The sequence below is a fragment of the Heptranchias perlo genome, chromosome 17, assembly GCF_035084215.1.
Source record: "Heptranchias perlo isolate sHepPer1 chromosome 17, sHepPer1.hap1, whole genome shotgun sequence".
Classification (NCBI taxonomy): domain Eukaryota; kingdom Metazoa; phylum Chordata; class Chondrichthyes; order Hexanchiformes; family Hexanchidae; genus Heptranchias; species Heptranchias perlo.
In genome coordinates, this window is record NC_090341.1 from 38,473,150 (window position 1) to 38,492,205 (window position 19,056).

At 42.0% G+C, this 19,056-nt stretch overlaps 1 protein-coding gene across 2 annotated transcripts in view; it reads right to left on the minus strand.

The window, feature by feature from the left end:
- Positions 1-310: 310 nt before the first annotated feature.
- shq1 (SHQ1, H/ACA ribonucleoprotein assembly factor) overlaps positions 311-19,056 on the minus strand; it is a 130,121-nt gene continuing 111,375 nt past the window's right edge. For both annotated transcript variants that reach the window (XM_067998907.1, XM_067998906.1), the window contains one exon: positions 311-1,202. In XM_067998907.1, coding sequence (XP_067855008.1) covers positions 503-1,202 — 700 coding nt within the window. In that variant the 3' untranslated portion in view covers positions 311-502. The remainder of the gene's footprint in view (positions 1,203-19,056) is intronic.

Consider the following 19,056-nt stretch of genomic DNA (forward strand, 5'->3'; position numbering starts at 1 on the left):
TATCCCATGTGGGATGAGGATCTCAAAGCATGGGGAATCCATTGTCTCAAACCCATGTTCAATCCCACCATAGCACAGCTCATTAATACAAGGACAATAATAGGGCTGCTATGAACTTACCATTTGATACTGTCTGATGAATGGACTTGTTTGAGGAAAAAGGTAACCATAAAGAATGCATCGGCTAGATTCAATTAAGATTGTTGTGATCCAAATCAAATCTAATCTGTACAACAAGTTGAGTAACAATAGTTAAATTTACTGCATGATGATTTAACATCACAACACAATGCACTAGTGGAGGCAGCAATTCAGTTAACAGCTTTTATTTTTAAAACAGGAATAATACGGATATGTACATATAAATCTGATAATGTACCAACAAAATTCCAAAACATTTACTGCAAATTCGCCATTTCTGAAGTGATTTAACAAGTACATCATCCAGCATCAGCTGCTTGCAAGTACATCAGTTTGTTCTTTGCTAGCACGCAACCTGGACTCATGCCAGGTTCGTAAAATCCTCTGTATTATCAGGACCTGCAACGAGCAGCAGGCAATTCCTCTTAGGAGACACCTCTAAGAAAGTCTGCTGTGAGGTCGTCTGTGAATGCTGGTACTGTGCCAAGCTCTGAAGAGTCAGACTTGTTGGTTTGTGCTCTGAAGCACCAGAATTCTCTACAGCAGATTTTTCACAGTGCTCTGAAAGCTCCACTGACTGCAACTGATCTGCAAGTTCTTCTATCAATCTTCTTGGGGGTGATTTAGCAGTGGAAGTCTCCCCCAATGTGCATTTATCTGGATATATTATGCCATCCATGTGTGCTGCTTCTTCAGCACAGTTCAATTTGATCAGAGCTTCCTTGACTTTTATTTCAGTTAAATAGTCAGCCTCTGTTCCACGACACAAATCCTTTCTGCATGCTTCCTCAGAATTACTACAGTTAGACAAATCATCTTCACACGAATCAGAATCTCCTGTATCACAGGATGTATTACTCGATTCTTCAGAGTCATTATCCTCCTCTGTCTCACTCTCTGACTGGTGTGGTTGGGGGATACTCTCCCCTGGTTTGATCTGGTTTTCTTCCTCCTGAACTAATAGTGCTGCTTTCTCCAATTCCTCCAGTTCCAAGCACAAATCACCCTTTGTGACTTTTATGCTCTGTAGTGACTCAGCCAAGGATGCAAGCTTCTTTGACCTACAGGGGGAAAAAAATAAATGTTTTAACTGGCATGTGTCAAGAATTGTGCAACGTTGTTCAAATATTTTATAATATTCTGAGCTGCATCATTCCTTTCCTTTAATAGAACATTAATAATTGAAAATTAAAAATTAAAACTGAACAATGAGCACTGTCCAGGATGAATATTATTTTATTTAAGCACTATCATTTTTTCTAACAACTTTAAGTACTGGTACAGAGAATTCCCTAGTTACATTGAACTGATTCAGGGCAATCCTAATTCCAATGACACTGCCAATTTTATATTGATAGTAAACCAGAATCTGACAGTGCATAAACAACTCTAATATGTCAATCTGACATTGAGATCCAACCTTTCCTGCATTACAACAGCGCATACACTTCAAAAGTACTTAATTGGCTGTAAACCACTTTGGAACATCCTGAGGTCATAAAAGGCGCTATATAAATGCAAGTTCTTTCTTTAGACCCATGGATTTGATGCAGTTACTTGCCAGGTATAAATACTGGCAGCTTGAAACCAGCATGGAAATCGCATTAGCTTTGTAATCTGTTTAACAACTGCCAATGCCAACTTTGAATTACAATGATAATGGATGCTGTTTTGCAGATTTTGCTATTCAATGAATTCCGTACATATGCAAACCATCATCTTAGAGAATTATGGTCAAGCAACGCTTATTATGGTGGTACCAGGAATGGAGAATAGTATGGAACTTCGTACAGCAATAGAAGGGCTGCTTCAGCTCACTTCAGCCACTCTCTAAAATTACGATCTACTCCTCCAATGGAGCAGTCAATAATGTCGCACATGGTGCAGTACTGATCCATACAGAGCAGGAAGGTCTTGGGTTCAATCGCTGGCAAAGTATTGGAGGGCTGTCAGGTCTCAGAAAACACACTTCATGTTCAAGAGAGGAAGGGTATGGAGAGAAAATTGGAGGGTTTAAAATTATCTAGTGTACTACATTAAGGAAACTCAAATAGGAATAGCACATGGCTAAGAATTTAATAAATCTGTGGATTCCCTGATCGCAGACCACATGGTGTACACAACTAAAATGTTTCAGCTTCAATCTTTGATCTGCGCTGAGTTAGCATTTTGAGTCAGACAGCAAAGCTCAGTGGTTCAGATCTGAAAATTAACCTTGATCACAGGCTAGGAAAGGAAGAGGACCAAAAAAGCCAACCAGGTTCTTGCTCCTGATCACGATCCAATTATCCCTGCTGGATAATTACCAACAAGCCAGGGGATCAACCCTAGTTCAATGAGGAGTGAAGAGGAGCATGCCAGGAGCAGCACCATGCGTACCTAAAAATGAGGTGCCAACCTGGTGAAGCTCCAACTCAGAACTACATGCATGCTAAACAGCGGAAGCAACATGCTATAGACAGAACTAAGCGATTCCACAACCAACGGATCAGATCAAAGCTCTGCAGTCCTGCCACATCCAGTCATGAATGGTGGTGGACAATTAAACAACTAATGGGGGGAGGAGGAGGCTCTACAAACATCCCCAACCTCAATGATGGCAGAGTCCAGCACGTGAGTGCAAAAGCCAAGGCGGAAGCGTTTGCAAACATCTTCAGCCAGAAGTGTCGAGTGGATGATCCATCTCGGTCTCCTCCAGATATCCCCACCATCACAGAAGCCAGTCTTCAGCCAACTCTATTCACTCCACGTGATATCAAGAAACGGCTGAGTGCACTGGATACAACAGAGGCTATGGGCCCCGACAACATCCCAGCTATAGTGCTGAAGACTTGTGCTCCAGAACTAGCTGCGCCTCTAGCCAAGCTGTTCCAGTACAGCCACAACACTGGCATCTACCCGACAATGTCGAAAATTGCCCAGGTATGTCTTGTCCACAAAAGCAGGACAAATCCAATCTGGCCAATTACCGCCCTATCAGTCTACTCTCAATCATCAGCAAAGTGATGGAAGGTGTCGTCGACAGTGCTATCAAGCGGCACTTACTTACCAATAACCTGCTCACCGATGCTCAGTTTGGGTTCCGCCAGGACCACTTGGCTCCAGACCTCATTACAGCCTTGGTCCAAACATGGACAAAAGAGCTGAATTCCAGAGGTGAGGTCAGAGTGACTGCCCTTGACATCAAGGCAGCATTTGACAGTGTGGCACCAAGGAGCCCTAGTAAAATTGAAGTCAATGGGAATCAGGGGGAAAACTCTCCAGTGGCTGGAGTCATACGTAGCACAAAGGAAGATGGTAGTGGTTGCTGGAGGCCAACCATCTCAGCCCCAGGGGATTGCTGCAGGAGTTCCTCAGGGCAGTGTTCTAGGCCCAACCATCTTCAGCTGCTTCATCAATGACCTTCCCTCCATCATAAGGTCAGAAATGGGGATGTTCATTGATGATTGCACAGTGTTCAGTTCCATTCGCAACCCCTCAGATAATGAAGCAGTCTGAGCCCGCATGCAGCAAGACCTGGACAATGTCCGGGCTTGGGCTCATAAGTGGCAAGTAACATTCGCGCCAGACAAGTGCCAGGCAATGACCATCTCCAACAAGAGAGAGTCTAACCACCTCCCCTTGACATTCAACGGCATTACCATTGCCGAATCCCCCACCATCAACATCCTGGGGGTCACCATTGACCAGAAACTTAAATGGACCAGCCACACAAATACTGTGGCTACAAGAGCAGGTCAGAGGCTGGGTATTCTATGGCAAGTAACTCACCTTCTGACTCCCCAAAGCCTTTCCACCATCTACAAGGCACAAGTCAGGAGTGTGATGGAATACTCTCCACTTGCTTGGATGAGTGCAGCTCCAACAACACTCAAGAAGCTCGACACCATCCAGGACAAAGCAGCCCGCTTGATTGGCACCCCATCCACCACCCTAAACATTCACTCCCTTCACCACCGGCACACAGTGGCTGCAGTGTGTACCATCCACAGGATGCACTGCAGCAACTCGCCAAGGCTTCTTCGACAGCACCTCCCAAACCCGCGACCTCTACCACCTAGAAGGACAAGAGCAGCAGGCACATGAGAACGATACCACCTGCACTTTCCCCTCCAAGTCACACACCATCCTGACTTGGAAATATATCGTCATTCCTTCATCGTCGCTGGGTCAAAATCCTGGAACTCCCTTCCGAACAGCACTGTGGGAGAACCTTCACCACACGGACTGCAGCGGTTCAAGAAGGCGGCTCACCACCACCTTCTCAAGGGCAATTCGGGATGGGCAATAAATGCCGGCCTCGCCAGTGACGCCCACATCCCATGAACGAATAAAAAAAATAAATAAAACATGTGGCTATCAGGTGAAGGCACGATTGGACCTAGCTGCAGTGCTTCCTGCAGTTGAACAGACTTCTGAACAATAACTTTCATTTTTATTGCACACAAAGTAGAGAAACATCCCAAGGTGCTTCACAGAAGTGTAAGGAGAAAAAATGGTTGCCAAACCAGATATTAGGAGGGGTGATCAAAAACTTGGTCAAACAGATGGGTTTTGAGGAGGGGCAATATCCAGATGAGGAAGAAGATGGATCCATGGAGGACTCCAATGGTGATAGTGCAGGGGTTGGAAGAGAAGCAATTTGTAAAGATGCTTTATCTACGATCGGATAGGTAACAATGAGACCATGCAGTCCCATCGAGCTGGACAACGAAGGAGAGACATTGGGGGAAACTGTGTCAAAGGCTGAAGAGAGGTTGATGAGGATAAGGAGGGATAATTCTCCATGGTCACAGTCACAGAGGATGGCATTTGTGACTTCGGCGAGGGCCATTTCGGTGCTGTGGCAGGGGTGGAAACCGGATTGGAGAGATTCAAACCGGGAGTTGTGGGAGAGATGAGCACAAATCTGGGAGGCAACAACATATTCAAGGATTTTGAAGAGGAAAAGGAGATTGAAGGAGATGCAATGACAGAGTGGTCAGCCAGAGGCAGTGCATTGGCGCCATTACACACACCACCCAATTTTCCTTTTCATTCTGGCATTTTGTGCTGTTGAAGTTGAATTTCACCCCCATAGTATCACCAGGTGGAAAGAAGCGTCGTTTCAACTCAGGAGCCCCGAACCAATCACACACTCATTACACTTTGAAAAGACAGTTCACTGTGAAACACGTGCTCAGTTCTGAAAACAGTTCATTTCAGATCTAACACTGGTTTACTACTTGATTCCTCATACATATTGTGCATATTTACACCAAATATAAAGTAGATATCTAAATGATATATTACTTTCATAGTCAAGCCTCTGTAAAAGGAGCTAAACATTTGGGTAACCTGTTTATTAGGAGACAGCTTATCAGGTCAATCTTGAGTTGCATTTCACAGCTCTTAGACTATAGATTTTGTGACGGCTGTGGTCATTCAGCAAATGAGATGTCTTGCTACAAGTTTGACAGATGATGATACAAATCCCACAGCAGTCGCTTGAAAGCAATATAAATGGATTATGAAGCAAGTGAGCATGTTTAAGATAATAGCAGTGATGAATAGCTGTTCTTCTATTGTATGTGAGCTGTTCATGCCTCTTTCCTATTTATACCTCATACCTATTTTTAGAACAAATTAATTTCCAGACAGACCCTTTCTATATTAAAAAATTAAAAACACTCAAGGTGGATCAACATTTCTGGCCTTGTTTAATTTGCATATTTAAGATCATCCCTGATACACTTGGTATGATTTAAATATATAAACAGAAATCTGTCCGTCAAGCAGGTGGCTCCAAGAATGGGATAAAATACGCACGATTAAATAATCAGTTTCAGTGGTTTTCATGGGCACCACTTCAGTTAACCAGATGGAATTTTTAACTTTGCAGAACATTACTATAAAATTACCACCCACTGAGCTTTCTAAGATTTATGATGTTCCTCTTTGTGTGTGGGAAAAAGCCTTGCCATAAAATATGATCATAGAAAACAAACCTGAACTGGAAAGCCTCAGACATATGGCCTGTCAACCAAACCTTTTGGCAGTGTTAACGTCCACCACTCTGGCAGTAGGTGTCTTAAAATCCACTTATTTGATCTGTTTTGGTGTGGATAGATTTTCTAATCTGTTCATTTTTATTTCTCTGCTCACATTTTGTTCTGATGTGGAGATGCCGGTGATGGACTGGGGTTGACAATTGTAAACAATTTTACAACACCAAGTTATAGTCCAGCAATTTTATTTTAAATTCACAAGCTTTCGGAGACTTCCTCCTTCCTACATTTACCTGAGGAAGGAGGAAGTCTCCGAAAGCTTGTGAATTTAAAATAAAATTGCTGGACTATAACTTGGTGTTGTAAAATTGTTTACAATTCACATTTTGTTCATTCATCTTCCCAATACAAGATTCAGGAACCATTCTTGATCCACATTTGCTTGTCCCTGCCAGTGCTGTTTCCACAGCCAGCTGTTTTGAAGCACACAACAGTCACAGTGCTGGTTTTCTCCAGCTTCCTGCAAGATAGCAGCTTACACTTTATGATTACCCTCCACTCTCCCCACCCTTCACTCACCGTCAGTCTGGTTGAGATATGCCAAACTCATTAATCTGCTATCACTATCTGAATAATGGAATTGATCAGGAGCAAACTTGAGAGCTACCTGTATGAGAATGATCTAGTAAATAACAGCCAATGACATTTTAGAAGGGGAAGATTTTGCCTGACTAACTTGCTTGCATTTTTGAGGTCCTAACAGCCCAAGTGGACAGTAGAAAACCATATGACGTGGTGTAGGTAGATTTTCAAAAAGACTTTGATAAAGTTCCTCACAAATGGATGTTACTAAAACTGGAAGCAGTGGGAATTGAAGATATAACCACAATATAGGTAAGAAATTTGATTTCGGAAACAAAGCAGTGGGTACTTGTTAGGGGAGTGATGCTTGGACCAGAGAGTGACTGGTGCCTGTGCAACTGTATTTGAACAAGGATTCAATGCCTTCAGGAGAAGGAAGAAAGCTGGTAGGAAAAATAGAATAAAGTATTTAAACAGTCTATCCAGTGATTCTCAGCCCAATATTTCTGTACTGTAAAGAAGAACTGACTGCTGCTGGTACAGAACGCAAAATTATTACTTCATTTACTACATTATTTTATAACTGGAACTCATCAAAAAAACAGTTCATCCAAAGTGCCGATAACCTGAAGGTAATAAATCTTAAACCTTGCTCATGCAGGGAATTTTTAACCAAATTGGATTCTCAATTAAGTGGCAAGCAATTTATGAGCACCATGGCAACCGTGCACATTTGAAAGTAGCACGTTTCAATCCTGATAAACACCATAACTAGTTTACTAAGAAAGGTTACATGTGGACCAGGATTTCGAAAAAACTGCAGCTAAAAATAGTCCATTTGCAAATCTTTGTATGATAGCAAATTAAATATTCATTCCGTTCAATTCAACCTCAATGAAAACATTTCACATAAAAGTGATTAGAATACCAACATTTACTGGTGTGTCCAAGTGAAATTTGATTGTGGACTGATTACATTGTACTTACTCTCACCTCCCACCATGTTATGACTACTTTGTTTCACTTCCTTTTTTTTTACAATACCAGCCAACCACTTGAAACTAGAAGGGTCATTAAGTATGAAGTTGTCCCTACCCAACCAGAATAATACCTGCATTGTACGCCCATGTGATTTTAGTATGCCCCAATTCTAGTTGTACTCTGAAGTATACTTCAAATTTAGTTCTCAATGGGATTCCATTGTATTGTATTCAGATCAGGAATTCATTTTCTGGATTGAAAAATGACCCCTCTCCCATCGCCACTGAAATCTAAAAAAGCACAGAGCTAAGCCAAGAAACTCAAATTTGCTTTTGTTATGACCTCAATTTTTCTCTATTGACTTAAGGAACTGTAGGTTTCTATGGAAGGATGAGGTAGATGGGTTGAAAGGCCTCCCTCATCTGCAATTATCTCTGAGTTGGCTGCTCATTAGCAACTGCCAAATAGTACACCTTGATTCTTAGTTCATTATTTCAAAATGTGCACGGAACAAAATTACTGAATCTTTCTCCACCACTGGGTCTTCCCATCTTATGGTGAGCAGAAACATGATATCCTTCAGAGCATTATTGTAACAGTATCTTTTTATAGCCAGTATATAGAGGCTGGAATCAATGCAGGAGCATTTGAAACCAGTAGAAAAAACTCATGACTCCAAGAGGAGCATACTTGGTCTTGATAGCAAAACAACAATTAGCCTTTGGGGCAAACCCCAGAATCGTTGCTGGTTATGCTTGACTGCAACATCTTGTTCCCAAGTTATTACTATAATTGTATAACTAGACATCTCCAAAACTTCTCAGCCAGGCATAGAAGTGTAGTTCTACAGCAGCAAAGCTTCTTGCCAGGTTGGCAAGGATCACTAGGAGCAAAGAGGGGAGGTTGAGTTACGCAGTCTTTGAGGAGGAAAGGAAAATTGGTTGGGAAGGATAACTGCATGCCTCCTTGGTAGGTTGTCCAAAGGAATGGCAAATCTGGTTCTCACGGAGACAGTCACAGACTGGACCTTCTGACTCTCCTAACCAAGAAGGGTACAATGTGGTAACGCGATAATCAAAAAAGAGGAAATGCTTCAGAAATAGAAACAAAAGGCTATATAACAAAAGTGACACCTGACCAATAGAACAGGAAGGTCTCAATCCAAACTTTTTTCTTGAAATATTTCAGTTAATGTAGGCCAATAGGTTAGTGAAATACAACCTAATGTAAAGTATGGCAATACATCAGTTTTACACAGTTGGAAATAACAGAAAATATATTTTTGCAGAATGCAGTATTTTACAGAAAAGATTGTGATACGTCACAATTAGATTGATATAAATAGTTCCTACATCTGGTTTCTTGCAGCACTGCTCCAGCTCACACCATCAATCAACTTTTCACCACTTCCTGAACAGCCACCACAGCTATAAAACACACAGCAACTGTTTCATTTCCTCTGTTCAAGCCTGGTAACCTACAAGACACGACACATTCATAGAGCACAGCCAACTGACTGCAGCAAGCTGACAAAATAATTCATGACCATGGAAAACGAGCTACAGAAATAAAAAGGAACTCTGATTCTTCCCAGAACAAGAGGCCATAAAATCCAAACTTCTTACCACCAAAGACATTTTTTCCCCTCTTTTCCTGAAAGCAGTGATCAACACGGAGCTATGGTTTCATGGACGAGGTATTAGAAGGTGTTAGGCACTTAAATAGCCATTCTTCATTTATGAGTCAACGGTGAGTGTTGGCAGGTTATTTGACAGTTGTGGCTCTCAACCAAACATTCACAAATGTGCAATTTCAGCAAGGGTCATTGGATATTGATCAGGAACAAGAATGCTGGCCCATTTCTCTCCTCCATAGTCCAGGGACACCGAGGCAAACTGTAGGTCTCCTACCTACCTTGCCCGAGATCAGCCAACTCAGCAAAAACCAGGATTTGAATCTTAGGTCTTTCTGAACAGTATGACTCAGTACTACACCACCCCATTTTTTTTTCTCCAAGTAAGCAAATTTAATACTATGCCATATGTGTAAACACCATGGCAACCAAAGGTATTAAGAGATATGGGCCAAAGGCAGGTATATGGAGCTAAATCACAGATCAGCCATGATCTTATCAAATGGTGGAGCAGGCACAAGGGGCTGAATGGCCTACTCCTGTTCCTGTATAAAGACTAAAGAAGAAGGAGCGTGGAGGACAAGCTGTACCACATCTTTACTGCGGTAGTTACTATTCCATTCATTTGCTTCTTTTGAGACAAATTGTTGTCCGCCTAGTCGATCATGTAAAGCTTTTCACTGCAGGTAACATTACTGCATACTCAAAACTCATTTGATAAGGCCTGAGATTTTACAACTCCTCCATTCCAATCCCACAAATAAACCTTGCATTACCCAATATCAAGAAAGCCATCATCGTTGGAATGAAACAGCCTAAGATCACGATCTTTCCATAAAATCATCTATGTACAGAACACATGGTGGCTTCATCATTCCATTCAAGATGCAGGAAACCCAACAGCAGCTCAGATACTGATTTGCATATCATAGGGCAAAGTATTTAGAGCAGCAAGATGCAGATATGAAATGCATACTTCAGAAGATAAGTTTACATGCTGATTTTATATGTTCAGAATTAACTGTTTAAATGACCAACTTTACATTGCAGTGTTTTGGACAATTAAGGGAACCTTGGATGGGCTCAGAAAGATCTTGTATTACAATATGGCAAAACGATCTATTAATGAGTGACTTAAAGTCAAATTCTCAATTCAGCTTTGAGAACACAACTTTAGAGCAACCTTAGACATTTCCCTGGACCTAAACGTTTCTCAGAATGTCTAAGTAATGGTTGAATTAGGCCAATGGTCTTTATGTATCAGATTATGGAAACTTTGGATACAGAAAGTGGCCATGCCACTCCAATTCCATTTCCCTGCTGCTTCCCATACTCTTGAATATCTTTCTACTTCAAATGTCCATCTAATTCTCCTTAAATGCCAGATTGACTCAGCTCCAATAGCCACGAGTAGTAAAGCATTTCAGATCCCGGTAAACCGCTGTGTGAAAAAACTTTCTTTTAATTCCTTTTTTCAGCTTCTGTTACTAATCCTGAGTTTATGCCTCCTCATTACCCTTTTACTGATCAATGGCAATCTCCCTTCACCATTTACCTTCTAAAATCACAGCAGAACTTGGAATAATTCTTTTAAATTCTGTCATCTCTTTGGCTACAATGAATACAGCCATAGTTTTTTTTGTCACTTATCATAACTGTTATCCCAGATATCATTCTAGTGAACTTACACTGCATATTTTTCATGACTCGAATATCCTTTCCACAATGGGGTGCACACAAAACTGATAAATACTTTTACTGTCGCCAAACCAATATCTTGTACTAACTCATCATTATTATCTCACATTTACATCAGGTAATCGAGTGGCATTATCTATCAAACAAGGAACCTTCACACATTTAGGCAAACGTGATGACTACTGCATTATGAAAACTGGCTTTGTGAAATATTAATATTGGCCTCAGATCTACTCAAAGTGGTTGATATTCTTGGGGAAGGGAGGGGGAAGAAAAAGGGTAATATAATGGACGATTTGGTCGCATGTGTGTATTTCTATATGTACTTTCATACAAGTATTAAAAACATGGTGTATAAAACAGTATGTCTCCACTTCAAATACAATCAACATTCATCCAGGTTAAAAGGCAAATTGGAATGACCTGCAGTCAAGTATTATTCCCAAACACCTGGAACAGGTTATATCTTCAATGCCTTAGACACATTTCTTATCTTTGTGGTCTCCCAATCTCCCACCCCCATTTTTGTGGTTCTCAGGTTCCCAATAACACACAATATTCCACAACCAAGAGGGCAGACAAGGCTGAGGTGCTGATGACCAATAATGTTCTAAATCAACTATATGCAGAAATGAAACAAGTTGGCACATACTTGGAAATTTGTCTCGCTGAGTTCAGAAATTCACTGAATGCAGAATCTTTGACATAGGTAACTGTAACACCAACATGCTGAACCAAAGGACCATCGAATACTATTTACTGATTTGATGGTTTAATGGTTCCATGCATTGACACATGCCAAATCCAAATGTCACTATCATATATTGCAGTGTGAACAAATAGGTTGACACTTTTTAAAAAATAACACAATTTGCTCCCCCCCCACCCCCGAGCTCCTGAAGGCTGAGACATAGCTAGACATGAGCATTCCAAAGATATCTTGTGCATAATGACAAGTGTTGGTAGACTGTGCTATTCAACTTTAGAGGGCAACACAACTGACCCAATTGTGTCCTCACCCAATGTCCACACTATGCACTTTCCAGAGGGAGAGCAGTTTATACCCTTCGCAGTAAAAACACAGACCAATTGTAGCACTGCAGAGACCAACTAATTCAACTCAGATCGATCAAATATGGGACCATCTCGATCTGCATGAATTAGTACCGGTCAATATCAGTGAGTCATTAAAGAAACCAAATACTTCCACGAGGGAGGGGTTAACGAGTGTGATGAGCAGATGAAGTTTCTTTTTAAACTGGATGGTCGGCTGACCTAATCCATCCTCTTAACCTTAAATCCATAATTATTTCCCACGTTCATTTCTCCCTCCAGGTCCATCAATTTGATGCTGAGCATCTCGAACAATGTGCTTACTTCACATATGATGAGACAGTGAGGAATTGCTGGTTTACAGTAGAGAGATATTTATAAAGAAACAGCCACTAGTTCCATAGTACAAACTGGCCTTCGCACTTATAATGTACCTCTGAAATGGTTCAAAAACAATCCCAACTACTCTGTTTTGCACTTTCAATGACTCACTGGAGTACAGTTACACAGGTCCCATCCACACTCCAGTGCTTTTCCTAAGCTACCCTTCATTGTGAAGGGCACAATAGCAGAGTCTCAGCTGGTTTTCACCCAACATCCAGGAGCACACTTTCCATCATGGGCCAGTGGATAGCAATGAAGAGTGGCAGTCTTGGATGAGTTCCCTTCTCCCTAGTCCTAAGTCACTGAGGTCACTGCAGTATCAGAGAACAGCAGCTAATTCAGCAGAGATCAGAGATTTCAAATGGGATCTTGCTGATTTGTATGTCTCATTTCTACACTGGGCGTTGCACTTATGGGGAGTGGGGGAGCATCTAAACATATTCTATTATGAAAATCACACACTTGAAAATGTTCTTAAAAAAGACAGCAAAACATTAGGATGGACTTTCAAATCTGTGGCCATCTTTGATTCTCCCTTTCCAAACTGGACATGATTTTATGTAAGGATTTGTGACTTCCAGACCTGAAATCTCCAATACTACCAACATACCACATATTGTAGGACACCAAGTGAAAAGAATGATCAACACAGCAAATTATGGTTACTATCCAAAGGTGACAAAACCAATAAAAAAAATGGACGTAACCTTTGGCTCCTAATCAGCTGTATCACATTAGGTTCGCAAATGTAATGGAATACTTCATTGGTTCACTTTAGTCTGGCGCTATAGTATCAACTTGCTGCAAGCCTGAAGTTACATCTACTCTGTACAATTTGCAGAGCTCCTAGATCTGTCAGGATTTCCCACATTTGTTGCAAACTATAACCAAAAATAAATACCAGAATTCATGAGGGAAATCATGCCTTTCTACAGTTGTTCTCTTGTAACTCACATGCTCCCACAACAACCCCGACAACACAGGTTTCAAAATTGTGGCAGCGGCTGCACTTCCACAAATTCCAAAATGCACGCCAAGTTACTGGAAAATGAGATACTTGACATTTTGGTGGTCATTTTAAAATTTGAGAAATTCGACCCGAGTGATGCAAACAGGAATAACGAAGAACAGAAGATGCAAGTGAGGAGCAGAGAAAAATAAGTAAAGCAATGGATGCAAGCCGCCAAATGGTTCACTAGATAAATGAACCATGTGATGTGGTACTTTTTTTTATTCGTTCACGGGATGTGGGCGCGCTGGCAAGGCCGGCATTTATTGCCCATCCCTAATTGCCCTCAAGAAGGTGGTGGTGAGCCGCCGTCTTGAACCGCTGCAGTCCGTGTGGTGACGGTTCTCCCACAGTGCTGTTAGGAAGGGAGTTCCAGGATTTTGACCCAGCGACAATGAAGGAACGGCGATATATTTCCAAGTCGGGATGGTGTGTGACTTGGAGGGGAACGTGCAGGTGGTGTTGTTCCCATGCGCCTGCTGCCCTTGTCCTTCTAGGTGGTAGAGGTCGCGGGTTTGGGAGGTGCTGTCGAAGAAGCCTTGGCGAGTTGCTGCAGTGCATCCTGTGGATGGTGCACACTGCAGCCACAGTGCGCCGGTGGTGAAGGGAGTGAATGTTTAGGGTGGTGGATGGGGTGCCAATCAAGCGGGCTGCTTTATCTTGGATGGTGTCGAGCTTCTTGAGTGTTGTTGGAGCTGCACTCATCCAGGCAAGTGGAGAGTATTCCATCACACTCCTGACTTGTGCCTTGTAGATGGTGGAAAGGCTTTGGGGAGTCAGGAGGTGAGTCACTCGCCGCAGAATACCCAGCCTCTGACCTGCTCTCGTAGCCACAGTATTTATATGGCTGGTCCAGTTAAGTTTCTGGTCAATGGTGACCCCCAGGATGTTGATGGTGGGGGATTCGGCGATGGTAATGCCGTTGAATGTCAAGGGGAGGTGGTTAGAATCTCTCTTGTTGGAGATGGTCATTGCCTGGCACTTATCTGGCGCGAATGTTACTTGCCACTTATCAGCCCAAGCCTGGATGTTGTCCAGGTCTTGCTGCATGCGGGCTCGGACTGCTTCATTATCTGAGGGGTTGCGAATGGAACTGAACACTGTGCAGTCATCAGCGAACATCCCCATTTCTGACCTTATGATGGAGGGAAAGTCATTGATGAAGCAGCTGAAGATGGTTGGACCTAGGACACTGCCCTGAGGAACTCCTGCAGCAATGCCCTGGGGCTGAGATGCTTGGCCTCCAACAACCACTACCATCTTCCTTTGTGCTAGGTATGACTCCAGCCAGGAAGACCAAGAAAAATTCCAGGTTCTATCTTTGGTCTGTGCTGAGTTACCAATTCTCATCAAGCAAAACACCAGATTATTTACATCCCATACAGTTGTCTCCAACTGCACTTCTCGTATCGGAGGCAACATTGTTTTGTAAAGGGGGGCATGAAAGAAGAGAGTAATCAGAGTTCTACATCTTGCAACATTCCTTAGTCAGTGGGTAATGGTTAAGTGTTGCATTCATCCACAGAAGTACCTGTAATGTTATGGTGAAAGAGAGAAACATCAAATTGTGAAAAAAAATCAAATTAGGATAAAAAAATAAATTAGGTGCAATTAGTATCTTCAGAAAACATTCTCACCACAGCTCAGTGTACAAAAATTTATAAATATCTATCATCAAATTGGACTGGAAATTTATATTTTCAACCATGCAAATGAATTAACAAAAGCCAAGTTCTGCTTGTTTGGGATTATAATCCTAATTCTTTAATTCTCATTTCTAAGCATTAAAAATGCAATTGCACAGATTCACTTTACATTGTTTTAAGCAGTAGCTATTTGTTCAATGACATGGTGCTGAGCTGTTCTGCTGCTGCCTTCACCTCCATGCTTTCTTTGTTTGCATAGAAGCTCCTTCTTGTGAATTTGAACCTCTACCCATCTCCAGCCTTCTTGATCTTCCCGGACCTCTCCCTCTAGTTTCTGGCCTGCTTATCTTTTCATCGAGAATTGCCGCAGATTGGCCTCCCAAGTTCTCCAGTAACCCAACTCACCCAAATCTACCTCCTTCTGAACTTGCCAATTTCCAAGCTCTCTTTTCCAACCTGAACTTCGGCAAACCTACCAATAGGAGGTGGGGGGGTTGCTGTTGGCATACGATGGAAGGAACTCCACCTGGACACTAATTAGCTGACTCTGACCAACTCCCCCTATCTCCCTCTGGACCAAAACCTTTTCCCCAGCCAAGGTTTCCCCTTAGCTGTAATGGACAAGGCCCTTAACCATATCTGCCACATTTCACACGCCTATGTTCTTACCTCCTCTCCTTCCTCTCAACAATGACAGTGGCTGCTTCATCCTCATCTCCAACGAACAACCTCTAGATTTGCCAGATTATCTTGCACCACTTCGGCCAACAACTGCATGCCACCACCAAACACATCTTGTCCTTATGCCCCTCTCTGCCTCTGGGCAGACCAGTCAATCCAGAATGCCATGCTCATTCCTCTACCACCTTTGCTTCCAGTTACCACTTTTCTTCCATTTTCCTGGGTAACTCTAGCAGATGCCACACCTGTCCATTTACCTCTTTCACACACAACTCACACATTAACTTTAGCAAATTCAGGCCGTAACTATTTTCCCCATTTTCTTAGAATCAGAGGGTGCAAGGTCAGTCTGTCAGCATTGGGCAGGGGTGGGGGGGGGGCGGAGGAGTGGGTTGGCGTTTTTGACATGCACCCTTCTGTGCCTGGGGCATTGGTCTGTTTTTCCTCTTTTTGGTGCTGACAAGCCTGCTGTGTGTGTATTTTCTATTTTTATTTATTTCCTACAATTGTCATTGTTTGGGGTATGCATCTTCAGGCTCATTTAATGGCTTTTCCTTGCCTTGCAGAGATGATCAACTCTTTTCACCCGTTCACTGCTCATTTAACTCATTGTGGCAGGGGTGAGCATTCCCATATCTGACTTTTACTTGTTCCCTTCCCCTCCTCCTTTCATTTGTTTAGCCTAATTAAGGATTTACTTATCTCTCAAATTCCAGTTCTAACTGAGGGTCTACACCTGAAATGTTAACCTTTTTCCTTTACAGATGCTGATGGACTTGCTGTAATGGCCAACATTTTCTTTGTTTAATTCAGTATCTGGCATTTGTAAATTTTCTTCAATTATTTCTAGTCACTTACGCTTCCCATCATCTCAAGCATTCTTGATTGAAAGTACCAATTATATTCAGAGATTAATGACACAATATCATTTTAACCTATTCTTAGATGAATAATCAGCAGCATTGAATTTTAGCCCACTCAAGATGCAGATACTGCCTTTTAAAATTCAAATATGTTCCACACTGTGTTGACCTGTGAAAGCACTAAAATTTCGCTCATCTCAGCAAAAGCAGGATAACAGTTTGAATTAAATTGATCCAACAGCCACAATCAATATGCTATGAATTACTAACCTTTTGAGTAGCATGCAGCGTTAAGTTGTCCACTATCTTGCAAAATGGTGGTCTTTCTAATAATATTTAGAAGGGATTAAGCACAATCTGTTCAGAACACCGTCTCAAAAACAATTGAACCTGATTACAGTACATCTTTCCATGGCCCAAATATACCACATTTCTGAAACAGCTTATGTGCCAAACCCTAGTAGGAAGGCAAACCTTTTAAAGGCAGTCCTCAATGATCAGTCAATTTAAAGGAAACATTGGAATGCAGCTCCAAACATTCTCGACTTTCCCAGCCTGTCGGAGAAACTGCTCCATTCTGACTTGAAGAAACCAACAAGAGGGAAAAAAGATTACTGCCAGCCCACATATCTCCTGCCTTAACATCAAACAACATATCTTGTGCTGACCTGACTTGTCCAACCTCCATGTACGGATCCAGTTGAGAACTTTTCTCCATGCGAGATACAATCAATTTGCAACTGACAGAAAAAACATTTTTGTTTCATTTTCCTTTTGTTAAAAATACTGAATGTGACTTCCCATACCGCCGTTCCATATTACAAAAAGGATATAGAGGCACTGGGGAAAGGGCAAAGGAGATTTACACAAATGATACCAGAACTGAGAGGTTATAACTGTCAGGAAAGACTGAATATACTGGGGCTTTTTTCTGTATAAAAGAGAAGGCTGAGGGGTGATCTAACAGAAGTTTTCAAAATTATGAAAGGGTTTGATAGGGTAGACGTAGAGATGTTTCCACCTGTGGGGGAGTCCAAAACTTGGGGCCATAAATATAAGATAGTTACCAATAAATCTAATGAAGAATTCAGGAGAAACATCTTTAACCAGAGAGTGGTTAGAATGTGGAACTTGCTACCATGTGGAATAGTTGAGGCAAATAGCATAGATGCCTTTAGGGGGAAGCTAGATAAGTACATGAGGGAGAAAGGAATAGAAGGATATGCAGATAGCATTAGATGAAGTAGGGTGGGAGGAGGCTCGTGTTGAGCATAAACACCAGCACAGACCAGTTGAGCTGAACAGCCTCTTTCTGTGCTGTAAATTCTATGCGATTTTTCTACTTGAAAAAAGCCTGGTCAGAGTGGGAGTATATTATGTACCAACGTGAATCACAATCCTTGCTTTCGTGGCGTTCCGTCAAGCTACCTCTTCCCCTTCTTTCCCCCACTCCCCCAATAAAAGTACAATCAGCTAATATCACATCACTAAACTAACAGCCAGTGCGACACTATCAGTGTCAATGGAAGAGTTTGGGTTGGGTCCCTTTGAAACTCTTAAGGATACTCAGCAAGAGGGAGTGCTAGTAATGCCCATGTTAAATTTGCCTTCATAAATTCCAGCATACAGCCCACCAACATTTGTACTGCTGTAAATTCCAGATTTATTAGACTCAGAATAATAATACTAATAATAACTAGCATTTCTAGAAACACAGAAGTTCTAAAATGCTTCACTGATGCATGAGGGGAAAACATAGACACTGAGCTAATGAAATAAATATTAAGAGGGGTCAATGGGATGGGTTTTAAAGAGAGTCTTGAAGGAGGAGAAGGAGATGGGAGCGTTTTAGGGAGGAAATTCCAGAGCATTCAGTTTCAGCAGCTGAAGACACAGCCACTGCTGATGGGCGAAGAGAGGAGGGGGATAAAACAGAGGCTGTAGTCAGAACATCAGAAAGTTTGGGTAGGAGGTTCTAGCGCTGAAGGAGGTTCCTGAGATAGGGAGGGGCGAGGGATTTAAACACGAGGACGAGAATTTTAAATTTGAGATACTGGGGACTGGGAGGTGGGCAATGTTACAGTGGTGGAAGGAGACTTCATGATGAAAAGGATATGGGGTTGGAAGCTCAGTTTAGGATCGAATAAGACAAAGAGGATGATAACAGTATGGTTCAGCCTGAGACAGTGGCCAGGGTGGGGTTGCATTTGCTGGCGAGGGTACAGAGTTTGTGACAAGGGCCAAAGACAATGGCTTTGGTCTTTTAAATACTTAGCTGAAGAAGATTGCAGCTCATTCAAGACTGCTTTACTTATTCTGAAAAACCTAATTTCAACAAATTTACAAAAGGCAAATGGGAGTTGAATTGCTCAATTTTTGTTGTTAAACACTCGTTTTT